Here is a 27,527-nt window from a genome sequence, read left to right as displayed (position 1 = left end):
ATTTTACATCAAACTGCAGTTTCAGATTCAACTGTTAATGCACCCAGAAAAGAAATAGAACATAACCTCCAATTTGAAACACAAAAGGCTGTCTTCACCATCTAGTTTAGATTCTCTGTAGAAACAGTAGTAACACAGAAAAGAAGCAAAGTAAGAATAACACCAACAAACATACAAAAATATAATTCTCTATCTTTGGAGATTGCAGGTATTGCCACCACTCACCATATGCTCAGAGGCACATGTTACCAAATTCTTCCAAGCTACTCAGGAAGTGGATTGGACTGTGAAAGACCAACCCAAATGGTGTTTGCATTTTGACCAATTTGTAGGGCAGTCCAATATCTCAGAGAGGAGTTCAGGTCTCCTGCTCCCCTGGTGCATTCATTATGGCTGCCCAATTTCCCTGCTTTTTAAAGTTTGATAGAATAGCTGTGGGCTATAGGTACGTTCTTAAACCACAAGGTTTTTTGCCTATTAGTGAATTATGAACTAGAGGGGAGTGGCTTCCTTTGCTCCAGAATTCTAAGAAGCCAACAGCAACCCTCACTGACAATCAGTGCAGTCAAAATGGCATCCAAACTGACAAAATCCTGCTCCTTGATGTCAGGAAACATTGTGCCAAATTTGATTAAGATATATGAAGAGGTGTCCAAATCACTACAGTTTTGAAAGGTTCAGTTTGCCATCTTCAGTCAAAATGTTGTCCAGTGGTATCCAAACATAGACAAAAACCTGCTCTTCAACCTCCGAAACCATCATGCCAATTTGGTCGATAGTTTAAGTGGTATCCAAATCAATGCATTTTTTTAAAGGTGCAGTCTGCCATTTTGTTTCAGAATGACACCCAAAGGTATCCAAAAATAGACAAAAACCTTGACTTCAAGAACCATCAAGCCAAATTTGGTTAAGATATCTTAAGTGGTGTCCAAATGTTTATAGGCAAACAATTTCTCAAAATATATCACAGAAGATAGTACTACTCAGTGCACAAAGTCTTTTCCAGTTTTATCTACACCTGGTTTACACCCAACCTGAAAGCTTCAAAGCATAATTAATCCTCACAGCATCCCTAATCTAGTTGGAAGTAAGTCTTACTCTGTTAAATGTATGCTTCCATGAAAGTGCACAGATTACAGCCCCAGTAATTTTCAAACATGAGCAGAGTTCAGAAAAAGGGGATCTTTCAGGTCCAACCACAGCATGCAATTAATAATAGTTATGAAAAATGATACAACAATTACTGCTATTTTTCTTATAAAAAATACAGGGAAGGGTAGCTAAAGGAAAGAGAAAACAACATGGAAACATTAATAGTCCCGATCGGTGTCTCCTTCTAGCAGACTGAAAACTCGCTAACAGAAAATCTTCATTAGGAATAGGCAAGTTTCCAAAAAGTATTAAAACTCCAAAGTTGCTGATTTAACAAATATATAATTATTTCAACAAACATCGTTTCATGGGGTTGGAAAAGAAAGAAAAACTGCACCCTTTTATCCGAAGCACCAGGACTGACTGAGAATAATTAGACTACTCGATAATACTCCATGTTAACAGCGTCTGAATTATCTGTTCAAAACAGACTGTCAGTGAGCAACGGGAAACAGTCTTGCGCTTTAAAGAACTACAGCTCCCAAGGTTCACTTCGCGGGAGGCCGACGGTTGTGACTGGGCATGGAAGAAGGTGGAAAGAAAGAAAAACTACAACTCCCAGCGACGACCGAGGAATCGTTCACCAATCAACGCTCGCAACCGTGGTGGGGGGCATCCTTTGCGGAGCCGACTTGAGGCCGCGCTGGCGGCAGCGTTATCCGCGGTTGACGGAGACGGGGGTAAAAAGGGGAACCTGTGGCGCCCCCACCCGGTAGTGACAGTTTCTCTTGGGCCCGCCCGCCTTCCCCCCATCCGCCCCGCAGTATGGCTGCCATGGGAGGTGGGCGCAGCTGGGCCGGGGCCTAAAGGCGGTTGGAGGGGGGCGGGGCTGATGAAAGTGTTGGACGGGGGTATACTCTGAGGGGCTTTCGAGGCCTTGTTGATGGGAGGGCCGGGCAATTCCATTGTATGGGGGGGGTAATTCATGGAGGGCTTAAGTGATTGTTGTTGGGAGGGCGGGTGTTAATTATACGTGAAGCAGGGAGGGTCTCTGTAGAGTGAGTGGAATGGGTTTTTTTTATTACGGGTAAAGTTCTTACCTCTTCCACCATATGTGCTTGAAGTGTTATGATAGTTTTTACTGTTAACTATTAAGATTATCAACGTTCACGGCACTTCTTTGTATTTTTGTGTGTCTGTGTTAGGTAGTTATATACAAGTAGAAATGTCAAGTAACGTATCAATCCTGTGTGTGTTTAATGTTAATGGGGCTTTCTCGCTGGTAAAAGTTTATAAGGTAGCAGTCTCAGTTGATTAATCCAATACATTTTTATTGGTTGAACTCTGTGTATATTTACATAGGACTAAAATAATTTTGAAGCTGATAAATGACTTGTCATATGGCTCACTACAGGTGCCATCTTGGAAGAGGCATCACTTCCTGTGTGTAGGAAGGAGAACTGTGGTGCTGGTGTGAGGTAAAAAATTAAGAAGGATCCTCTCCTTGCATCTTGTATCTCACAGCCCCCAAATAGTGTGTATGTATGCAACAGGGTTTGAAACTGGAGGTAGTATAACTGAAATGCTTAAACGTTTTGTGTGTGTATAAGGTTGATCTAAGTGGTTTGAAGATGTGTTTCCCTGCAGGGGCCTGGTGTATGTGGAAGCTGGGAGAACAGCTGAGTGCACTAGCAATAATTGAATCACTAGATGCTTTTCTGAGGGAGCAGGTGAATGTCCTATTCAGTGCAGAATTTCTAGCTACATTCCTAGCTTCTAAAAAAAAGGTTTGCTACTAGTTATGGAAAACTTTGGTGGGTCAGTTCATAAAGATACTCCTTAGCTGTGTCTATGTATAAAGAACACATTCAGTTATTGCCAAGAATGCAAAATTCATTTGCTGTGGTAAGCATGATCAACTTCAGCCCTTCATCAGAGCATGGAGAGGTGGGCAGAAGATTGGCTATAGCTTCAAGCTGCACTTCTTAGGTACACAGAGTACCTCCAGAACTCAATGTGATGTTGAAGAGAAGACCCCAACAAATTTTGACTGGCTTCCCAAGAACAGCCAACCTTTAGTTACTCCTCTACTATAGCTTCTGTGCCACGTTTTGGGCAAAAAGGCCCACAAAGGGGGTCACAAAGGTTAATGCAGAATTCAAGCAATACAGTATAGCATGCAAATTTAGAATAGCCATCTCAGTGGCATATTGAACTAAAAACCTACAGTGCAAAGAGTTCCACCTGTATTTATAAAAGCAAAAACTAACCCATAACCCATAGATGCTGGAATGAAGCAGGAATAAACCTTACAGAGGCACCATGTAAAGATAGGGTGGGTAGAGCAAAGCAGGTGGGAAAGCCTGCTGTGGATGGCCTGCATCAGGTATTCCCAGAAGTTTTGTCCTCCTTCGTGCAACCCTATGCATGCTTACTTGGCTCCATGTCCTGCTGCATACAGTGGGATTTGGTTTCATGCAAGTGTGCTCTGGATTGCATCTTGAAAGACTGAAACTTTGTGTGGGTCTGAACAGACATAAAACTTGAGCAGGATCAGTAATTTGGCATGCTGGATGTAGTGAAGTGTCTTGTAAGATTCCTCCTTACAAGGTTGGAAGCAAAAGTATTAAGATTTGGAGTATTTCAGTAGTAGAACTGGATTGATAATACCTCCTCTTTCCTTTCTCAGAATACTGCTTGCTTTGTTGCTTTAACAAAATGTTGCTCAATGGTTTCTTTTCCGGACACTCCTTGCAAGATTTTTAGGCTTGGTTCTCTTTTTTGTTATGTATGAATGGTTGTGGCGTGATTTCTAAAGGTTATTAGATTGAATGTAATTATGTCAGGGATTTTTAGATCCTGCTACAAATGTAAAATACTGTATGTTGCATAATGTGTCTTTCTGCCTTCATTATTTTTGTCAGTTGGTTACAAACATTAGCCTATTGCCATGAACAATAGCCTCAAAAAGAAGTATAAAATATTTTCCACTCCACATGACGTTTTGCCACACGTGTTTGCCTGCGTATGCTCCAGCCAGTGTTGAGTGGTGGCAAATCAGGAGCTTGTTAACTTCCCCAATACAGAATTGTTCTTCATAGTACCAAAGTGTCATGCAACTAAAGATGAACTATGAACCTAAAATGCAGACCACTTGCTATTCTTAACTGATTGGATATGTGAATCTAAGGATTACAGAACTCTGCCAATACATTGAGAGAACTCTGACTTAGCTTTTTTTAGTTTCTGTAAGCACTAAGTCCTGCTTCCAACCTTATAATCAGGCTATCCATCTTCAGTAAGGTCATGATGAAGGGTATCAAACATAATGGCTGGGGAGGTCTTATTATATCCTCTCAGGGTTAAAAAAAGTGGTTTGTACCACCTCTATTGCACGTAGTACAAATTACTGATCTTGGGGACCACAAAGTTCTGCATGCCTTAGCATAATCTCCCTGTCCCCCATCCCAGATTTTTAAGGTTAGCAGTGTAGTATCAAAGGACATATAAAGTGTAATTTGCAATTTGGTAGTATGTGCAGGTGGACAGAAATGTTTAGTTTGGCAGAATGAAGGAAGCAGCAGGTGTGTTGGAACACAAGAAGAGCCTAGGCCAAGGTTCTTGTTATTCTAGGATTCTGTTTCCAAGAAAGGCTGCTCAGATGCTACGGGGAGTTTATGGACAGGGCATGAAGACAACAGTGTGCAACATTTTTGGAGATCAAGCCATGACTAACTATTACTGCTAATATTATTATTATCTTTATTTATACCCTGCCCTTTTTCCAAAGTGGAACTCAAGGCGGCTTTGAGATAAAAAGTACACATAATTAAGAACATACAAAAATCTGCATTAAAATATAATTAAACTATTAAAATATTAAAACCATTTAACAACATTTAAAATACTGCAAACTCAGTTTAAATAGCCATGCAGATAAAACAATGACAGTACAGCACCCACTTCAAGCCCTGTCCTTAAGACCTTCAGGTCCCAAAGCCTGTAGGAAGAGAAAACTCTTTACCTGCCAACAGAAGGACTGCACAGAGGAGGCCATTCTTACCTCCCACAACCTAGGGGCCGCCACCAAAAAGGCCCTACTATTGGCCTCATCCCTCTTCAAAACTGGTGATTTTTTGGGGGGAGTAGGTCCTTGAGGATCTGCTGAGTGCCAGCTGCTGCCAGTCAGTGTGGACAGTACTAAGCTAGATGGACTGATGGTCTGATTTAGTGTAGGGTAGCTTCCTATGTTTCCACAAGTGGGGAGTTTAGTGCTGCTGATCTACTGAAATTTTGTTAGTGACAGCTTTTAATTTTTTCAATTAAGAAAGAAAAAGCTCATTTTTTTTTCACAAAAAAAATTGAAAACATTGATAATTTTGGTCAATAGCAGAAGAATTAATGGTAGGGGACAGATTCCTAAGGCTAAGACATCCAATAGATCAACATTGTTACAGAGTCCTTCATAATGTTCTCGTTCCCATGTTTGTTTTGTACAAGCCTCATTTTAGGTAAAGGCATGAGAGGGTTTCTGGTTTTTGTTTGACTGCCTTGTGTAAAATAATTCAGAATAATTATATAGCGATTTCTTTTGTTCTTAGTTTATAGCAGTTGCCTCATCCTTTCACGAACTGGGACCCACCTTTATCACAAATGTGCATCTATCATATATTTGTATGGTGATAGTGCTGTTTTTGCAGCCACTTTAGGTCAGGCTGTGACCCAGTATTTGGTCCTGCCCACCAGTTGAAGATATACTGGTTTAGGTCGCTGATTCATAGAGTCGCTATAAGTCATAATCAACTTGAAGGCATATAACAACCACAATGTATCTGAATATTTGAGGAAAATTGACTTTTGGTATCATTCATTCTAAATCTGAACACTGGTCTTCTGGGGGGGGGGAGGGAATCGGAAAGATCTTTAAAATGTTCCTCTGAAAACTTTGTGAATGGTTAAATAGCAACTTTCAAAACAAATGTGTGACTTCTTTGTTATATAGAGCATCTTTAAAAACTTTGCAACAATGACATATGTTCTTAACTCCTATTTTGCAGCAGCTTTACAATAATGGAGGCTTAGCCCTCTCAATAGTTCTATTGTTAGATGCTGATATGAGGCAACCTTGACGTGTCTTTAAAAAGAGTAGCACAAAATTATTTTCGCCCATGGTTTTCTGTTGAGAAAGAGTTGGTATACCCAATATCTAAAACAATTTTCAGTCTATTTTGTTTGGTCATTGGAAATATATGTGTGTTTCAATTTTAGATACCATGGGTATAGTAAAAAAAACACAGTTGAGCCCTCCAGGTGCATCTTTTATTTCGTATCTACAATGCAGATTTCTCTGTTAGTACAAATTCTGACAAGTGGGTTATGTATGATTGGGACCTACTACTGGGTCACAACCTCACCTGAGGTGTATTACAGAAGTAGCACTACGTCAATGCAAATATGATTTTAAAAATTAAGAAAAGGATGCCCATACAAAAGAAAAAATGAGAAATGAAAGTGTACAATGGTTTCAGTGCTTTCAATTCAGGAATTTTGTTTCAGTAAATTCACAAAATGACACTTAAAAAACCCAAGTCAATCTCTTAATTGCTGCTAAGTCAGCAAAGTGTTAATGAGTTATGAACCTGGGTGTTATGAAATTTGCTAGTTTGTTTTAAAATAGGACCTTTTGTTCTAATGTAACGCTAAACTGGGATCACTTAAAAGTGAAACTCTTCTACAAGTTGCTATTCTAGTTGCACTGGGGTGGGGAGTGTATGAGGCTGATGTTCCACTCAGGTTCATTCAGGCTTATCCATGTGGTGCTAAACCATGGTTTAACATGTACTGACTACCTTGCAGAAGTCACAAGCCTGACAGATGTATATACTTATACCACAAGGTGACTGGTGGAAAAAACCTCTGTAAGCCCTATTGTGTGGTGTAGTTTAAGAAAGGCATCTTAGTACACAGATGTTGAATACCCTGCTCTTCAAGGTGTAGAACTAGTCTTCATGTCCTGTGAAATATAGCTTGTTTCTTGATCCACAAAGACATACATACAAGAGGATTGTCGGCCATCTCTTTTGCTCTGTGTTAAGTTCATTTATTTCAATGTTTTACCAGAACAGAGCAAGTTCCCACAAATATTGAATGGAACTCCTGCTTCAAGCACAGCCAGTGTTGGGATGGATCCCTCCCATGCTTGTAGCATTCTCCAGCAACTCAAAGCAATGTATGATGAAAGACAGCTGACAGATATTGTGGTGGAAGTGGATCATGGGAAAACTTTTTCTTGTCATCGGAATGTTCTTGCTGCAATCAGTCCTTACTTCAGGTACATTGCATTCTAATGCTAGTTTTTATTAACATTTTGAGAGTAGTGCATTGTTTGTAAGAGTGTTAATGTTACCTATGTGTTTTCTACAATTTGCACTGAAAATGAATGTGGTAGCATTCATTTAAGAACTACTTTGGGCTCATTCCAGTAGATTTCCCTGGATTTGAATATAAGTGGTTGCTGCACCATTTTTTAGAAAAAATTCTACCTGTATTGAAACAACACAAATGCAGTTAGAAAAGTTTTATGTGGTACCCCTGATTTACAGGGAGGTAGGAAATGGGAGAGGATAATCTAAAAACTGACGTGGCTGATGAATGAAAGCAGATCAGATGAGGCAACTATGTAAATAGGGGCCATAAAAATAAAGTACAAGCTATAGAGTTCTTGAACTACCCCTTGTTCCTACTTGGAATTTGCACCACTGCATCGTTGTTCCTGGAAAGGCCTTTGTTTCACCTTTACTGTATCAATTTTTATAGGACTTGAGACCTGCCATTTCTCTTCCATATTCTTTTGGATCCCAAAGAAGTACATATATAGCTGGAAGCACTTTGTTTTTTGCCTCCCCCACCTTTCCCCATTCTGCTGAAACAAGCTAAGGTGAACTGTTTCAAACTAAGATTAAGGCAATATTGACAAAGCTGAGTAATGTCTGCTGGTTCCTCCAAGTATGTTTGTTATCTGTTCAGTCCATTTCTACTTCCTTACACTGACTAGATCAATGTAGTTATGAGTATTTTCAGTGGGAGGAAAATGGCAGAACTGGTTGCTTTCAAGCCCCATGAGTACGCTATTTTGCATCAAAGCTCCTCCAGTTTGTTACAGTGTAAACAGTTGTGTTGCTTTTAACTTTACTAACTTAATCCTTTAAATCAGGGATGGGAGGCTCTTTTCCTGATGGGTCATTCTACATGACATTCATTGTGCTGAACTGAAGCTTGGCAGTGTGTGTATGCCTGTCTCCTATAAATAAATAGTTACTCTGGTCATGTATGTGTATTTGTGTTCTGCCCCCTCTGCTTCATAGCACATAACAACAAATGTTACATTGCTGCAGTATGCAAATACAGCAGAGCATTGGACTTATTACTGTAGGAGCCACAGACTACTTAGCACAAACTGATGGGAATAGCCATGTAGATAACAATATGTAGATAATTCTCTGCAGAGGTTGCAAAAGACACCTTGGTTACTGTGTATTGCAATCCCTGCTCTGAGCAATAGTATGCATATATGCAAACAATCAGTGACAGTCAGGTGCCAGCGATGTGGCAGGAACTCAGTGGAAGATGACTCAATAAAAGTCAGAATTATGTTCAGATGTCTGAGTAAATTGTTTGAGCCAGTGATCTGAGAATTTAAAAATGTGCCTTGTGTACCATAAAACAAAAACTGATTAAGTGTTGGAACAAAACTCAAGCTTACTGTTGGCCTGTTAACAGTAGTTCCTTATAAATAACTGTATGCACATTTTCATTTTGTAGATCAATGTTCACTAGTGGCCTTACTGAGAGCACCCAGAAAGAAGTTCGGATTGTTGGTGTTGAAGCAGAGTCCATGCATTTAGTACTGAACTATGCATATACCTCCCGAGTAATACTGACAGAGGCCAACGTCCAGGCTTTGTTCACTGCAGCTAGTATATTCCAGATCCCTTCTATCCAGGATCAGTGTGCTAAATACATGATCAGTCATTTGGATCCGCAGAACTCCATTGGCGTATTTATCTTTGCTGATCATTATGGGCATCAGGAACTGAAAGTCAGATCACAAGATTACATTCGTAAAAAGTTCCTGAGTGTCACTAAAGAGCAAGAGTTTCTCCAACTGAGGAAAGACCAACTCATAAGCATACTGGACAGCAATGATTTAAATGTTGACAAGGAAGAGCATGTCTATGAAAGCATTATAAGATGGTTTGAACATGAACCCAACAAAAGAGAAGTCCACTTGCCAGAAATTTTTGCCAAATGCATCCGCATGCCTCTTTTGGATGAAGCATTCACAGAGAAAATTCCTCCCATGTTTGCACAGGCTATAGCCAAAAACTGTGTACAGAAAGGACAAAGTGGTGCCAATGGCTATACCCAACGGCTCGGAATGACTGCTTCAGAAATGATCATCTGCTTTGATGCTGCCCACAAACACTCAGGGAAGAAGCAAACAGTGCCTTGTTTAGATTCCGTCACAGGGAGAGTGTTCAAACTATGCAAACCACCCAATGATTTGCGAGAAGTGGGGATTCTTGTCTCTCCTGACAATGACATTTATATTGCTGGAGGGTACAGACCAAGCAGCAGTGAGGTCTCCATAGATCACAGAGCAGAAAGTGACTTCTGGATGTATGATCATTCAGGCAATAGATGGATCCCTAAGGCTCCACTGCTTCGTGCTAGAATAGGCTGCAAACTGGTTCATTGCTGTGGTAAACTGTATGCAATAGGTGGTCGGGTGTATGAAGGAGATGGACGCAACTCGCTGAAATCTGTGGAGTGTTACGATGGCAGAGAGAACTGCTGGACAGCAGTCTGTCCAATGCCTGTAGCAATGGAGTTTCATAATGCTGTGGAATATAAAGATAATATCTATGTTTTACAGGGTAAGATGCTTTTTGGGTGCCTGTAAAATGGGTGGGGGAGCAATTGTTTGTGGAAAAAGTCTCATTTAAGTCTTTACTTCTGAGTAAATTCATTGAATTATGGTTTGTGTAAAGGAAGGGTTCTACTTATATCCTAGACTGTAGGAGAAGCAAAAGAAGTGTATCTGTTACGTGTTTTTTAATATTGCTGGGAGAAACAGAAGGGAGTAGAAAAAGAGGAAGGCCAAACAGGAGATGGATTGATTCCATAAAGGAAGCCACAGCAGACCTGAACTTACCAGATCTGAACAGGGTGGTTTATAACAGATGCCATTGGAGGTCGCTGATTCATAGGGTCACCATAAGTCAAAATTGACTTGAAGGCACATAACATTACTGGTATGCTACTATGGTATTCAGTGTTTTGGTTTGACACATGCCACCAGTAGTTATTACTTGACGGAGAAGAAAAGTGGCATAGCATGTAATTTATACTGCAGCATATTCCATTACTAGAACCATGGTAGAATGTACTAGGATTGCTGTCCACATCGCAAAGTGAATGATTTTGGGAAGCTTACGGGCAGCATCATTGACTTAGTGGCAGAGAATGTGGCATGCTTGTGAAAGGTCCTAGATTCAGTCCCTGACATCACCAATAAAAAGCATTTTGGGTAGGAGGGCTGAAAGACATGTCACTGTGTGAGGCCCTGGAAAGTCACTTGTCATTCAGAATAGAGTGGTCTAATTGGGTTTAAGCAGTGATGTGCTTAATTTTTTCTAGTGCTTAATTTTTCCTTTGAACATTTTCCACTTCACACATTCAGTATTTGTTTACTAAATAAAAGTAAACATGCTAAATTTGTGCACTCTCTGGGGCATCAGAAAATTTTCCAGTGCAAACTACCCTATGAAATTTAGCCTAACTAACATTGGATTGTTTTCTGAAAACTCACGTCACTCGATATAAGGAAGCTTTATATGTATTCCTATCCTCTTTTTCCTCATCTTTAAGGTTATGTATGCAGCACTTGCTGTTTCAAAGCCCCTTGGAAGCTATTTCTATAGAAATTGCTTCTAGAGTAGACTTGTAATTGCTATTGAAGCAAACCTAGTTAATCCAAGAAATCCCTGGATTGGGTAGGAGTGTTCTGGAGACACTTGGAGACCTATAATATGTCAAGGTAAGTGGGAGTGAATCAGCGACCTCCAATACCATCTGTTATAAACCACCCTGTTCAGATCTTGTAAGTTCAGGTCTGTGGCTGTCTTTATGGAATCAATCCATCTCTTGTTTGTTTTTCCCAGCATTGTTGTCTTTTCTAGTGAACCAGGTCTTCTCATGATGTGTCCAAAGTATGATAACCTCAGTTTCGTCATTTTAGCTTCTCGTGGTAGTTCTGGTTTAATTTGATCTGACACCCAATTATTTGTCGTTTTCACGGTACATGGTATGCACAAAGCTGTCCTCCAACACCACATTTCAAAGGAGTTGATTTTTCTCTTATCTGCTTTTTTCCCTGTCCAACTTTCACATCCATACGTAGAGATCGGGAATACCATGGTCTGAATGATCCTGACTTTAGTGTTCAGTGATACATCATTGCATTTGAGGACTTTTTCTAGTTCACATAGCTGCCCTCCCCAGTCCTAGCCTTCTTCTAATTTCTTGACTATTGTCTCCATTTTGGTTAATGACTGTGCCGAAGTATTGATAATCCTTGACAGGTTCTATGTCCTCACTGTCAAGTTTAAAGTTACCTAAATCTTCTGTTGTCATTTCGTCTTTTTGACGTTCAGCTGTAGTCCTGCTTTTGTGCTTTCCTCTTTAACTTTCAGCACCATTTGTTTCAAATCATTACTGGTTTCTACTAGTAGTATGGTATCATCCGCAATCTGCATATCTTAAATTATTGATATTGCTCCCTCCAGTTTTCACACCTCCTTCATCTTGGTCCAATCCCGCTTTCCATATGATATGTCCTGCATATAGATAAAACAAATAGGGTGATAAAACACACCCCTGTCTCACATCCTTTCCGATGGGGAACCAATCGGTTTTTCCATATTCTGTCTTTACAGTAGCCTCTTGTCCACAGTATAGGTTGTGCATCAGGACAATCAAGATGCTGTGGCACCCCCATTTCTTTTAAAGCATTCCATAGTTTTTCATGATCTACACAGTCAAAGGCTTTGCTGTAATCTATAAAGTACAGGGTGATTTCCTTCTCAAATTCCTTGGTCTGTTCCATTATCCAAAGTTTGTTTGCAATATAATCACTTGTATCTCTTCCCTTTCTAAATCCAGCTTGGACATCTGGCATTTCTTGCTACATATGGGACAAGAGCCTTTGTTCTAGAATCTTGAGCATTAATTTACTTGCATGGGATATTAAGGCAATACTTTAGTAATTACTGCATTCCCTGGGATCCCCTTTCTTTGGAATTAGGATGTATGTTGAACGCTTCCAGTCTATGAGCCATTTTTTTCTTTTCCATATTTGGATAGATTCAATCTCAGTAGCTTATAGCAACTCTATTGGTATGCCATCTGTTTCTAGTGATTTGTTTCGTCCAAGTATGTTAAGAGCGGCTTTCACCTCGCATTCTAAAATTTCTGGTTCTTCATCATACGGTTCCTCCATGAATGAATCTCTCATCCTGTCATCTCTTTTATAGAGTTCTTCAGATCAGTGTATTGCTTCCATCTACCTTTTATTTTATCTCGGTCAGTCAGTGTGTTCCCCTGTTTATTTTTCTACATCCCTACTCTTGGTTTAAATTTCCCTTTCATTTCTGTTTTCTTTTGGAATAGGGCTCTTGTTCTACCCTTTTTGTTGTCCTCTTCTATTTCTATACAATAACTATTGTAATAGTTCTCTTTGTCCCTACGTACTAGTCGCTGCAGCTAGGGTTCTGACCGTGTTTCTATCTCCTTTTGCTTTTGCTTTCCTTTCCTTCTCTCTTTAACCATTTTAAGAGTTTCTTCAGTCATCCATTGAGGTCTTTCTCTCTTTTTAACTAGAGGTATTGTCCTTTTGCATTCTTTCCTGATAACATCTCTGAGTTCATTCCATAGTTCTTCTGGTTTTCTGACAACTAAGTTTAAAGCCTCAAATCTGTTCCTTATTTGATCTTTATATTCTTCTGGGATGTTATTTAAATTGTATTTTGGCATTATGATTGCTTTGTTGTTCTTCTTTAGCTTAACTCTGATTTTCGATATTACCAGTTCATTATCTGTACCACAGTCTGATCCTGGTCTTGTTTCATTATTTTGTGTATTTATTATTTGATTTATAATATATTTGATTTATATCCTGCCCTTTGTCCCAGCAGGATCCCAGGGCTGATCCAGGCAATGTTAACTATCCTTGTTTGATTTCTGCATAGGAATTGGAATCGGGACCAGAAAATCAAGAGAGCAAAGTTGTTGCCTTTTGTCTATACTGTTGTTGATTGTAAGGGTGTGGAATATCAAACATGTAATCCTTGGGTCACTTGCAGTTTGTTTTCTTTATTATTTCAATGTCTAACCTGTTAGATATAGTTTCCAAGGTGATTAACAATGATTATAATAATTTTAACACTTTAAAAAATTTAGTTTTCTAAAATTCTAAAGGGCCATATGTGGCCCTCTGTGTGTTTTACAAATTCCATCAAGCACCTGATGTTGCAGTATAGCTGGCATGCAACCCAGGAGACATAGTTTTGACTGGCCTGGCATATAGACTAATCATAACACTTTCTTCTCATTGAGCCCATGTTCGGGATGTAGAATAATGACTGTCATTAACTCAGCCCTGCAAAGAAGTGTTTTAAAAAAGATCGCACAATAATGATTACTATATGACTTGTTCAAATATATGTGTGTGTGTAAACATTTTGAAAATCCACATGCCTGTCTCAAACACTTAAACCACAGATAATAAACAGCAGTTCTGTGATTACAGAATTTTTGAAATGAAGGATAGGCACACTTTGCCATTTTTCCTACGGTGATGAAACTTCACTTCAAACTCCCCCCATATCCCCTCTTCAAAAAAACCAGAGAGCTGAGATAGGTTAAACCAGAGGATTAGCATTGCTAGAACACTCAAACATGTTCCAATTGATCAAAACCAGTCTAAAACTTGTTGAGAACTATTTACAAGATGTTTATAGTAGGGTGTTTTATTTAAATGTCAACCTCCCTTAGTTCCCTCCCCCTCCCCCCGATACTACATGTTTATTGCCTGGGCTTTGCCTCAGAAAATGTCAACTAACGGTTTAGACTGTAGAGGGCCTGTGCACCTAAGAAAGTAGAAGTAGAACAAGGAAAAAATCTACAAGCGAGATAATAATCCAGTATCACTTTTCAGTCTCTTCTTTCTGCCCCTGCTCTACTTGTTAACTCCCACATAATTTACTTCCGTTAACAGCTAAACAGCTTTGCCAATGAGAGAGCCTCAGGATAAGCAGGAGATAAAGAATTCACTTTAATAGCAAAACATTCCAAACAACCTGTACCATTGGCAGGAAAGACTTGGCAAATGCTGTTTGAAAAACAAATTGGGAGGCTTTTGATAGGGAAAGTATGGCTAGGTAATCCATGTTGTTGTTGTTATGTGCCTCCAAGTCGACTACGACTTATGGCGACCCTATGAATCAGTGATCTCCAAGGGCATCTGTCATGAATCACCCTGGTCAGATCTTGTAAGTTCAGGTCTGTGGCTTCCTTTATGGAATCAATCCATCTCTTGTTTGACCTTCCTCTTTTTCTACTCCCTGCTGTTTTCCCCAGCATTATTATCTTTTCTAATGAATCATGTCTTCTCATTATGTGTCCAAAGTATGATAACCTCAGCTTCATCATTTTAGCTTCTAGTGAGAGTTCTAGTTTAATTTGTTCTAACACCCAATTACTTGTCTTTTTTGCAGTCCATGGTATCCACAAAGCTCTTCTCCAACACCACATTTCAAATGAGTTGATTTTTCTCTTACCCGCTTTTTTCACTGTCCAACTTTCACATCCATACATAGCGATTGGAAAGACCATGGTCTGAATGATCCTGACTTTAGTGTTCAATGATACATCTTTACATTTGAGGACCTTTGCTAGTTCTCTCACAGCTGCCCTCCCCAGTCCTAGCCTTCTTCTGATTTCTTGACTGTTGCCATTTTGGTTAATGATTGTGCCAAGGTATTGATAATCCTTGACAAGTTCAATGTGCTCGTTGTCAACTTTAAAGTTTCATAAATCTTCTGTTGTCATTACTTTAGTCTTTTTGACGTTCAGCTGTAGTCCTGCTTTTGTGCTTTCCTCTTTAACTTTCATCAGCATTCGTTTCAAATCATTACTGGTTTCTGCTAGTAGTATGGTATCGTCTGCATATCTTAAATTATTGATATTTCTCCCTCCAATTTTCACACCTCCTTCATTTTAGTCCAATCCTGCTTTCCGTATGATACGTTCTGCGTACAGATTAAATAAATAGGGTGATAAAATACACCCCTGTCTCACACCCTTTCCGATGGGGAACTAATCGGTTTCTCCATATTCTGTCCTTACGGTAGCTTCTTGTCCAGAGTATAGGTTGCGCATCTGGACAATCAGATGCTGTGGCACCCCCATTTCTTTTAATGCATTCCATAGTTTTTCATGATCTACACAGTTAAAGGCTTTGCTGTAATCTATAAAGCACAGGGTGATTTTCTTCTGAAATTCCTTGGTCCGTTCCATTATCCAACGTATGTTTGCGATATGATCTCTGGTGCCTCTTCCCTTTCTAAATTCAGTTTGGACATCTTGCATTCTCACTCCATATATGGTAAGAGCCTTTGTTGTAGAATCTTGAGCATTACTTGCTTGGGATATTAAGGCAATAGTTCGATAATTATTACATTCCTTGGGATCTCCTTTCTTTGGAATTAGGATGTATATGGAACGCTTCCAGTCTGTGGGCCATTGTTTAGTTTTCCATATTTCTTCACAGATTTTAGTCAAAATTGGGACTGATTCAGTCTCAGTAGCTTGCAGCAACTATTGGTATGCCATCTATGCCTGGTGATTTGTTTCTTCCAAGTATTTTAAGAGCAGCTTTTACCTCGCATTCTAAAATTTCTGGTTCTTAATCATATGGTTCCTCAGTGAATGAATCTGTCATCCTTGCATCTCTTTTACAGTAGGGCCCTGCTTACCGGCGCTCCGCTTACCAGCGTTCTGCTAATGCGGCGGCTTTCCTCCCCTCTTTTAAAGCCAATTTTGCTGCATTTGCGCACAATGCGCCCCATTAAAGTCAATGAGGTTCCGGTTTACAGCAAATTCTGCTTTATGGCGGGGGTCCGGAACAGAACCCGCCGTATAAGCGGGCTCTACTGTATAGAGTTCTTCAGTGTATTGCTTCCATCTTCCTTTTATTTCATCTCGGTCAGTCAGTGTGTTCCCCTGTTGATTATTCAACATCCCTACTCTTAGTTTAAATTTCCCTTTCATTTCTCTAATCTTTTGGAACAGGGCTCTTGTTCTACCCCTTTTGTTGTCCTATTTCTATACAGTAACTATTGTAATAGTTCTCTTTATCCCTACTTACTAGTCGTTGTATTGTTGCATTTAGGGTTCTGACTGTGTTTCTATCTCCTTTTGCTTTTGCTTTCCTTCTCTCTTTAACCATTTGAAGAGTTGAGGTCTTTCTCTCTTTTTAACGAGAGGTATTGTCCTTTTGCATTCTTCCCTGATAACGTATCTGACTTCATTCCATAGTTCTTCTGGTTCTCTGTCAACTAAGTTTAAAGCCTCAAACCTGTTCCTTATTTGATCTTTAAGCGGGCTCTACTGTATAGAGTTCTTCAGTGTATTGCTTCCATCTTCCTTTTATTTCATCTCGGTCAGTCAGTGTGTTCCCCTGTTGATTATTCAACATCCCTACTCTTAGTTTAAATTTCCCTTTCATTTCTCTAATCTTTTGGAATAGGGCTCTTGTTCTACCCTTTTTGTTGTCCTCTTCTATTTCCATACAATATTGTAATAGTTCTCTTTGTCCCTACGTACTAGTCGCTGTATTGTTGCATTTAGGGTTCTGACAGTGTTTCTATCTCCTTTTGCTTTTGCTTTCCTTCTCTCTTTAACCATTTGAACAGTTTCTTCAGTCATCCATTGAGGTCTTTTACTCTTTTTAACGAGAGGTTTTTGTTTTTTTCATTCTTCCCTGATAATGTCTCTGACTTCACTCCATAGTTCTTCTGGTTCTCTGTCAACTAAGTTTAAAGCCTCAAACCGGTTCCTTATTTGATCTTTATATGCTTCTGGGATGTTATTTAAATTGTATTTTGGCATTATGATTGCTTTGTTGTACTTCTTTAGCTTTACTCCGATTTTCGATACGACTAGTTCATGATCTGTACCGCAGTCTGCTCCTGGTCTTGTTTTTGCAGAAAGTATGGAACTTCTCCATCTTCTGCTATCAATTATATAATCAATTTGATTCCTATATTGACCATTTGATGATGTCCATGTGTACAGTCGTCTTTTCGGTTATTCAAAAAATGTGTCCGCAAGAAACAAATTATTGGCTTCACAGAATTCAATAAGTCTTTCTCCTGGTTCGTTTCTGTCTCCTAGGCCCCATTTCTCCACAATTCCTAATTCTTCTCTGTTCCCTACTTTTGCATTCCAATCCCCCATGATTATCAGCACATCTTGTTTTGGTGTGTGATCAGTTTCTTCCTGTACTTCTGCGTAAAATCTCTCCAATTCCTCTTCTTCTGCGTTTGCCGTCGGAGCATAGACTTGGATGATGGTTATGTTGATAGGTTTCCCATTTAATCTCATTGATATCACTCACTCAGACCTTGCATTGTAGCTCCTAGTTGCTCTTGCTACATCACTTCTCACTATTAAAGCAAACCCATTTCTTCTTAATTTCTCATTTCCTGCATAAAATATTTTGTAGTTGCCTGATTGGAAATGTCCCATTCCCATCCATTTTAGTTCGCTCACACCAAGTATTGTAATGTTGATGCGTTCCATTTCTTGTTTGACAATTTCTAACTTTCCCTGGTTCATGCTTCTCACATTCCATGTTCCTATTGTGTGCGTTGTACAACTCCGGACTCTCCTTTCGCATCTGTGTGCATCAGCCTCTGGGCTTCCTTTCGGCTTTGACCCAGCTGCGTCATTAGTCACAGCACTACTCGTACTTGTCCTTTGTTCTTCCCCAGTAGCTTGGTGAGTGCCTTCTGAAGTCTCATCTTCCAGCACTATCTCGTGTTGCATTTTGGATACTCTGTTCTTAGGGTTTTTGTGGTAAGAGATATTCAGAGGTGGTTTACCATTGCCTTCATCTGAGTTTGGATGCATCTTAGTCTGGTGTTTCAGCTTTGACCATTCCGCCTTGGGTGCCCCTGCTAGGAGTCTAGCCTCTTGGTCTAGACTCCTGACTGCATTGCTCTCAGCTTCTTCAACACACTCAAACCCCTTCACCATGTTAAGGTGTGCATCCAAAGAGGAGGAGGTAATCCATACTGAAAGCTAATTTGGCCCTCTGTGGATACAAAGAGGTTCAACCTCTGTGGAGATGTGCTGAAAAATAAAGGTTCAGTCTGGGTCAGAACCTGTTAACCTACGGGCATTTTGAACTTTCCCCAGGCACATGGGGAAGTGGATATTCATCAGCCTCTTAAAGTAAAACATTGCATAGAAATTTATTTCAAGTGAGGTAGTAAACACTGATGTTAAAAAGGAGGTGTAGAATAGAATAAAAGTTGATGTGAGCACACATTAATGTCTTTAGAAAGCCTGTTTTTTCTTGTAAATGTACTAGCATTACCAAACTGAAACTGCATTCATATTATTCCAATGAGTTTCAGGACTGTTTCTTAGGCTAGAAATATGTATGCTGTTCCGGGAGTTGCATGTCTGAAAATGAATAAATGTGGGAACTGTTAATGTGTAATAGAGCTTTGTAAAAATGTTCAAACTGCTTTTCTACATAATTAAGTTTTAGAACTTCTATATAATGAAGTAATGACACCACTCAGATATGTTTGCTGTGGACAACTACCTCTAGTAGACAAAATTGGTAGCTGCTTCTAATGAGCAGCAATATTCATGGAATGTAGTGGTATTTACCTAGCCTGTGTAAGATTGCCACCTAAATTTATGCAGTTCATCTTTTAAATTGGAGAAAATGAGTTTGTACCAATATGTTCAATATATGAAAGCACTATATTAGCTCTGTTTTAGCAACTTAAGTCCAATTTACTTCATAGTCCAAAGACTATGGATCTTTTATCAATATATAAAGCAGGGCCGTGGAACCTGTGGTCCTTCACAATGTGATAAGACTCCTCAGCTCCCATCAGCCCTCACTAGCATGGTCAGGAATAATGGGGGTTGTGGCCCTCCAGGTGTTGTAAGACAACAGGTTTCACATCCCTGATATAAAGGTTCAAGAAGGTGGGTTATATCCAATGAAGTTGTTCTATTAGTGCAAGGACTTCCACCAGCAAAACATCTCCCCATGCCTCCCCAAATCTGGGGCCTCTCAGATTTTTGGGGGGTGGGGGACAAAGGAGCAGTTGGAGAGAGAGAGAGCATTGTTGCACAGTTGGAAGTCCTTGTGCTAATTTTATTTATTTGACTTATTAGTCGCTTATCTGGCTGAATTGTCAGCCGCTCTAAGCGATGTACAAAGCAGAACATGCAAACATCAAAACATTAAGAGACTAACAATAAAAACTAACAATAACAGAAAAGCTAAAAAAACAGGAAAAGCAAACCAAAAACATTCATCTTCCTGGTAAAGGACAGTCCCCAAACAAATGTCACTAAGAGCAGGGGTGGGGGGCAAGGCAGGTGGAAATGCTTGCCCCTTGATGGTCCCAGCACAGTCTCATCCCTGCAGCAGCACGACTCAGCCTGCAGCTCCTCCTGATAAGGCCCAGGCAGAGGGGTGGGGCAAGGCAGGTGGAAATGCTTGCTCCTTGATGGTCCCAGCACAGTCTCATCCCTGCAGCAGCACGACTGAGCCTGCAGCCTTCCTCCTATGCTCCTCTGTTGCCGAGCTTCATTACTTAGCTTAATGCTGCAATGATCAGCAGTTTGTCTAACAAGCAGTAAGGCTGCAGGAGGTATCTGATAGCATCGACTAAGACCCAAGTGTTCAACGTAAGTGAGGTGGTGGAAGTACTGAAAGCACTCGGGCTTCAACATAACACTGTCACTTAAATCTAAATGGACTAGACTGGTACACCTTTCAGTTAATATTTTGATATCTGACATCAGTAGATTCTGTCTGTATCCACTGAGGTTTAGCTGTATTACTTTTGGAGGAATGTGACTGACTGCTGCTCTCACATGATCAACTGTGAAGTCACACCAGGCCAAGTTTAGCTCTTCCAATCTGGAACAACTGTTCAGCATTGCCTCCAAGGGTTCTGCAGAGAATCCAGAGAGGTTTAGACGCACCAAGCTGGGGTTCTGTGCTATATTTTTCATTGTATCGTTGGAAAGCTCAAGTCCTTCCAAGCTCAGGTTCTGTAGATCCTGGCACCTGTCAAGAATACTTTGAAGATCTGCAACTTTAATTGTACAATTTGACAGATCCATATGTTGTACTGGAAGAGGTCTGCTTGCTAATGGGTTGATCTCATTGGATACAACCCAGTATTTGTAATGGAGTCTTCCAGATCTCTGCCTCTGGATTCTCATTCATTGTTTAAGATGATGAAATGATCAGTCCAACATGGTAGTTGTGCCACCCACTTTCCCATAAGTTCTACATGCCACAAGCCATTTGTTAAACCCTGTGTAACACCTTGGGCCAATTAACATAACTAGCCTTGGGGGACTTTGTATAGTTTCTTTTGGTGAAGCAGTTCATCTGAATATTCCAGTTCACTCCCAGGTCTCAATTTTAGAAGGTGGTTGCAAGCAGTTCAAAAGGCTGTTTGCTCTTGGCAAGCTAAATTTGAGAATGGGCTGTAATGAAGTGCTCTAGTATTTGCTTCAATTACTATGTGTCTGACTAAAGATGTTGATGCATATGGAGAAGGGGAAGAGCCCCCAAACCCTGGGAATTAGTTAGGGTGAATTAGTGTTTAGGTAGATTGTATAATTACGAATAGCAGCGCTGATATTTCAGTTATGAAAACTTCATTGTAAATATAGTCATATTTTCTGTTGCCATGTAGTAGAAAACTTTTTTCAATATTAATCCATCTACTGATTATGTCCTTCTTGTTGCAAAAACATTTGATTGAGATATATTTTGGTCTCTTTCTCTCCTTAGGAGAATTTTTCCTATGCTATGATCCTCGAAAAGATTACTGGGGTTTCTTAACTCCTATGACTGTGCCTAGGATCCAGAGTTTGGCAGCTGTCTACAACAACTCCATTTACTACATTGCTGGAACCTGTGGAAACCATCAGCGTATGTTTACCGTAGAGGCCTATGACATTGAGTTGAACAAGTGGACTCGAAAGAGGGACTTCCCATGTGACCAGTCCATTAATCCATACATTAAACTTGTTGTCTTGAAAAATAAACTTCATTTGTTTGTCCGAGCTACTCAAGTCACTGTTGAAGAGCATGTCTTCAGAACCAGCAGGAAGAATTCGCTTTATCAGTACGATGAACTTACTGACCAATGGCAAAAGGTGTATGAGACCCCAGATAAGCTCTGGGATCTTGGACGTCATTTTGAATGTGTTGTTGCTAAATTGTATCCACAGTGTCTTCAGAAAGTTATTTGAATGCTCTCCTCCCTCCTTTCATTGGTAAAAGGCCTTAGTGACTTTGATATTTAATGGTAGCAGAAAAATCTGTTTTTAAAGAAAAACCAACTCAATTTTGTCAGTATTTAATGTGAGCTGAAATTGATGGCTTTTTTTTACATGGGGATGGGTGCTCTTTAAAGGTTGCAGTGGGGAGAAGGGAATTAGTGGTTTAATTTCCTAATGGATGTTTTCCTTTGGAGTAAGGAGTGGGTTACAAAGTGCAATTATCAGCATTTTCTTTGTTAGAGTCATTTGATCATGTTGTTCTACAGTGATAATTTGACTAAAAGCAAGAGTAGGTGGATTGGGGTAACTATGCACTACACTGAGAGCAACTAACATGAATAGCTGAAATGAAGAGCACGTTTGAAGTGACTTATCTAAAATACGGGTAAAATCTGAGGCAATATTGCTAGCTTGCTGTTTTAGATTCTGTGACACTAAATAGACAAATTCCTGGTCCTTATACCTCTTCCATATGTATAAAGGTACTGAAATATTTGTAATACAGTGTGGTAGTTGCTGCAGAAATATCAAGATTTGCAGCAGACCATGAGCTATCATCTGGAAAAAAAAAGGCTGCCTTTGGGGGCTGCATTGCTTCTCTCCTTAGAGTTTAGTTTAAGTGTGTGTGATTGTCTGTTCTTGAACTTCCAGTGGCATCAGGAGAGCCATTTTCTGCCAACTAAATGTAGAGCTTCAAAAGCAGTTGAACACATTGGTCACTCCATAAAGGGCTTAAACCCAATGGTGCTAGCACATCTTTAATACTTAAAAAGTTTGAAATGGGTCAAATGGGACTGCTAATTTAAAGCAGTCAATTAGTATTAATGTCTCTAGTCTTAAGCATGTATCTTGTTGCTTTGTGTATGAATCCCTATTTTAGTTTGAATTTCTCTTATGGAGCTAATTCTTGCCTAGAATAAGGACAGGCATAGTCTTAATCTCACTTTGGGGAGAGTTGTTCCATCACTTAGAAGGTTAAGCGCAAAGTGCAGTTTGTTTGTCCATCCTTCAATAACTCTTTAATTGAGTAGTTTGAAATACTAATAGTTAGCCATAATAGATGGAGTTTGGCTGCAGTCCTTTGCTCACTTACCTGGGAGTAAGCCCATTTAACACAGTATGACTTAATTCCAAGTAAATGTGCATAGGATTATATTGTGAGATAATATTGAGCATACTACTGAGCCATTCTTCAAAAATATGGCGTGTTAACTCATCACCTTATGTTCCCCTCTGTTGTCATTTTGGCATTCATTTGACTTGCAGCTGATACATTTTTCATGGAACAATGATTTGCCCCCAGTCACCTTAATGGTGAAGCAATTCTGGCTTTTGCCAGTACCATTGAATCCTTCTAACTGTTGCCTGGTTTTCTGAACTCCGATTATTTCTGGAGTAATGTGAAATTTTGCACCACTGAGTTTTCTTTCTGTTCCGAGGATAGCCACTTTAGGAAGTCTTCGCATAAAAACTTTTGGAGCAGGGTAAGAATCCAGTTTGTTGTGACATAGGCCTGGTTTGTACATAACATTATGTAATAACATTAAACCATAAATATAAACAATGGTTTAATGAGAATTAGCAGTGTGCTGATTCGCTAGGCTAGCACTGTGCTTGTTTCTCTCATTCCCTGCTCTGCTGCTGGGAGACAAGGCAGAGTGTAGCATGTTGCATTGGCTGAACCTGGGAATATGGTTTGTTTCTCTCCAAACCACGATTGAAACCCAAAGTGTGTTATTGGCTTACTACTCATGGCTTATTTTGGAAGAAACTAGGAGCCTGTGTTCAGACGTCACAAGAAACCAAACTCTAGGTTATTTCCCAATGACATAACAGAAATGGGAGGAACAAAACAAGCACTGTATTAGCAGCATGGTAGTGCATGCAGCTCATTCGTGTTTAACCATTGTTTGTTTTTAACTGGTTTAATGTTGTATATAGACCCGGTCTCTTTGTTTTTATTTGGAATGACTAAGGTTTTGTTAACATCTTTTAGGTAGTCTTAATGTGATAGTTCTGAAAGGTTAATAGTAGATCTTTTCTTGGTGATTCTTTGCCAGGGACGACAAGATGGGCACAATTGCTCAAGAAGGAAACATGCCCTGTGTTCATCTTAGTTCAGTTTCAGTTTTGCTTTAAAGAATGATGAGTTGGCCTTATATCAAAGGATGGCCGCTACTTCTAACAATAGATACTCATGTCAGTCAAACTGTAGTTTAAAGAGATTAAATTTAGGATATTCAATAAATATTAACATGTAATCCCCATAAACATTTTGTGTTAATATGTTCCTACTTGACTTTGTATGTTTTAAATCTTGCACAATATATTGAACACAACTGTGAAACTAAAGGATAATAAAACCTCGTTCTGTTACATACCTCATCTCCCAGAGATTCAGCAAGCAGCCTTTTGTCTTTGGGTTTCTTTATATACCATGCAGGAGGTACAGTAGCTTGAACATAAAATGCCCGTGAGCATATATCATGATGTGTTTATAATTTTTCTTTGTCTCTTTTAACAACATTCAGACATCAGCCTAGTACAGAATATAGGCTGGGGAACTATAATCATTTTTCTTCACAAAATGCCATAGCTTCACATTCAACTCTTGCATGCAAAATAGTCTATATGCCTACAGCATCTAATCCTGCACATTAGTCTCGTGTAGTCAACTTAAGATATGAATTGGTGCTCCAGTGTGTCTGAATGGTTCAACAAGGTTTCCATTCAGCACTACAAGGCTGTGTTGTGCGCCCCTGCTGTTAAGAAGTGATGGTGGAAAAAGAATAGTGGAAATGCTAACCTGACAGCATAAGTTCAACCTTAAGGGTTCATAATGCAAGGTGTACTCGGTCTAATGTGATAAATTACTACTTTAGATATGAGTTCTAGTGCTTCTCTGAATGAAAGGTTTTGATGTCTTAAGCATAGTTGCTGAGACTAAATTTTGAACGAAGTTATTTCTTGGGGATACTGTTCACACACAAATTGTTCAGTTGCTTTCATATATTTCTTATTCCTTAGTTGGCTATATTTGCGCTATTGTAAGTTTCTTACCTGCAAGCTTTCTGAAGCACCCTCCCTAAAAGTTGTTATTAATTTTTTTTGCAAAGAAGGTGTTATGTATCTTTCAAAAAAGTTCTGTTGAAAATCTTTACAAGACTTGTTGCTGCTTTTTGACAATCTTCTGTATTTATTTAGTAGAAATGTCAATTTGACTTGAAATTTAATAAATTAAGTTAGCAAATGACCCTGTCATGTGATATATAGAATATGCTGTGGTTAATTCTACAGTAGGTTTGTTTTTAATTTTCATTTTTATCTGCACTAAATACAAATATCTTTTTGTCCAACATTCACAGTGAGGGGAGGGTTTGATCGTAGTGTGCTTAAAAGCTAACTCTTGAATTTTTTGCCATTGAGTGGAATACACTGAGTCTTATGCATGAATAATTTAAGCAGTTAATATTAACTGAGACCTTTAGTTGTTTACATGCTTCAAAATTATCTAGTGAGAATTGTCAGTGTAAAACTTGTTTTTCAAAAATCTGATTCTAAAACAAACTTTGCACAGCATGAGGACACAAATCATAATTGTGCTAACCTGTGTAGGGCTATGTTTGACTTCTCCGCTCATCTTTTTTTTTACTGTTCTTCTAGCTTAATTTTTTGAAACATTACTTTTCCATTTTAATGCTTTTTTTGGAAACAGGCTGGGAAAAACATCAAAGTTTTTATTGTGAAACTTGTTGGTTTGAAGGCACAATCTACCAAGTGCATTATCCACTGCTTTGCATATATCCCACATAAATAAAGTGGGGTCGCGTGGTGGTAGTGCCTGGTGGCCTGCTCCTCTATTACAGCTGGCTTTGTTGCGTGTGCTGTTCCTGTAGTTTGCATAATATCAAAGTTCCCTGTGTTCCAAAATCTGTTTAGAAATGGCATCAGAAGTTCAGTGCTCAGGTATGTTAGTAAGAAGTACTGTAGTCCTCTGAGGGCAAATGTGTGGTTTTTTAAACATTTTGCCATAATTGCACAATTTATGCATTTTGAATTAATGTCATGTTATTTTTTTCTTATAATAAACCTGTTCAAATATAATTGGCTCCAGTGTTTTATTTTGCTTTTGTTTTGCATCATCTCTAGTCACAGTGCTTGGAAGGGGTGAAGTCTTAAAATGCATTTTTTCCCCTAAGTTCTGTCTCTTAGAAGTGTTTGGTTGGGGTTGGATGGCATTTGTTCAGTTTGTGTATTTTCTGTTCTTTCTCAATCTATTATTAACAATAACAAAACCAAAAAATTTCTATCCTGCCCTTCCTCCCAGAAGAAGCCCAGGGTGGCAAATAAGGGACAAAACTCTAAAAAAATCTTAAAATAAAACATATTTAAAATAAAAAATCTTAAATATCTTTTAAAAAAATCTTTAAAAGTGCTTTAAAAAGCAATTCCAAAACCAATGCAGACTTGGATAAGATCTCTACTTAAAAGGCTTGTTGAAAAGGTCTTCAGAAAGCACCAAAAATATAAGATTTTTTTATGATGATGTAAGCAGTTCCCAGGTCCCTTCTTTGTTGTGAGACTTGGGGTGAGCGCCAGGACCCTGAGAGGGACTGATAATGGGCTTTATATAATAGTAATCTGTATTGGTGCTACACTTGTATATGTATTGTATATTTTTGTAACATTGGTTGTTTAAGCTTATTTTGTATTACTTTATATTTTGTAGCATTATAGGATGATAGTATGATTACTTCTGTATACTTTGTCATTTCTAAGCCTCAGACGTAGGCAATGGTAACCCCCCTCTGAATACCGCTTACCATGAAAACTCTATTCATGGGGTCGCCATAAGTCGGGATTGACTTGAAGGCAAACCATTTCCATTTTCAAACCGCCTTGAGTGTAGTGATGTAGAAAGGCAGTATACAAATTAAAAATGAAATGAAATGAAAAAGATAACAGAGATGGCACCTATCTATATTTAGGGAGAGGGATTCCAAAGTGTAGGTGCCACAACACTAAAGGTCTGCTTCCTAAACTATGTTGTACGGAACAGACCTCCTGATAAGATGGTATCTGCAGGATTGCCTTCAGAGTGCAATGATCAACTGGTTATATAAGGGGTATGATGATCTTTCAGGTATTGTGGTCCCAAGCTGTATAGGGCTTTGTACACCACAACCAGAACCTTGAGCTTAGCCCAGTAGCTAATGGGCAGCCAGTGTAATTCTTTTAGTACCGCAGAACACGTTGGCGATATCCTACCCCAGGGAACAGTTGCGCCACTGCATTTTACACCAGCTGCAGCTTCTGGACCGTTACAGGCCCCCTTTGATTTTCCTTAATTTTGGCCATTTTGAAGTGTTCAAAGTTAAGCAAAATGTATAAAGGTTGGGAAATGAGCTTATTTTGCATTGAAAAAAACAGAGTGTAAGATGCCTAGCTGCTATAAGGGTTAAGTTTTTTTCACTCCCCACTCCTTCCTGTTTTAATTTTTTTCTTTTCAATTCACTAATGAATGCACACTATACCTAGGGCAGATCCATATCATTCATTTAAAGCACATTAAGCACGTATTTGAAGCACATAAATCACACAACAGAATCATGGGAACAGAATCATTTGTATTGTGTGGAACTACTTAATAAACTGCCTTCATGTAAGTGATTTTAATTTATTTTTTAAAATGGAAATGAACTATGAAGTTTATTGGGTGACCATGGGCTACTCACCATCTCTCAGCCTACTCTGCC

At 39.2% G+C, this 27,527-nt stretch overlaps 2 protein-coding genes across 9 annotated transcripts; one reads left to right on the top strand and one right to left on the bottom strand.

The window, feature by feature from the left end:
• Nucleotides 1-1,641: 1,641 nt before the first annotated feature.
• Nucleotides 1,642-25,875, top strand: KBTBD8 (kelch repeat and BTB domain containing 8). 8 transcript variants are annotated; one of them, XM_061618686.1, is made up of 5 exons: nucleotides 1,744-1,864; nucleotides 2,507-2,570; nucleotides 7,213-7,423; nucleotides 8,914-10,028; nucleotides 21,278-25,875. In XM_061618686.1, the coding sequence occupies exons 3-5, from the start codon at nucleotides 7,275-7,277 to the stop codon at nucleotides 21,739-21,741; spliced, it is 1,728 nt and encodes a 575-aa protein (XP_061474670.1). In that variant the 5' UTR covers nucleotides 1,744-1,864; nucleotides 2,507-2,570; nucleotides 7,213-7,274; the 3' UTR covers nucleotides 21,742-25,875. The 8 variants fall into 8 exon arrangements, with proteins under 8 accessions (XP_061474675.1, XP_061474670.1, XP_061474668.1 ...); XM_061618684.1 differs by having other exon boundaries at nucleotides 1,744-1,933; XM_061618691.1 differs by lacking the exon at nucleotides 2,507-2,570 and having other exon boundaries at nucleotides 1,642-1,832.
• LOC133381983 (S-phase kinase-associated protein 2-like) lies at nucleotides 14,269-20,717 on the bottom strand. The gene is made up of 2 exons (XM_061621628.1): nucleotides 20,061-20,717; nucleotides 14,269-14,300 (listed from the first exon to the last, which is right to left on the bottom strand). Exons 1-2 carry the CDS (start codon nucleotides 20,695-20,697, stop codon nucleotides 14,269-14,271), a joined length of 669 nt encoding a protein of 222 aa, XP_061477612.1. The 5' UTR covers nucleotides 20,698-20,717.
• Nucleotides 25,876-27,527: the final 1,652 nt, after the last annotated feature.

This window comes from Rhineura floridana, chromosome 3 (genome assembly GCF_030035675.1).
Source record: "Rhineura floridana isolate rRhiFlo1 chromosome 3, rRhiFlo1.hap2, whole genome shotgun sequence".
Taxonomy (NCBI): domain Eukaryota; kingdom Metazoa; phylum Chordata; class Lepidosauria; order Squamata; family Rhineuridae; genus Rhineura; species Rhineura floridana.
This window is presented reverse-complemented; position numbering and strand designations above follow the sequence as displayed.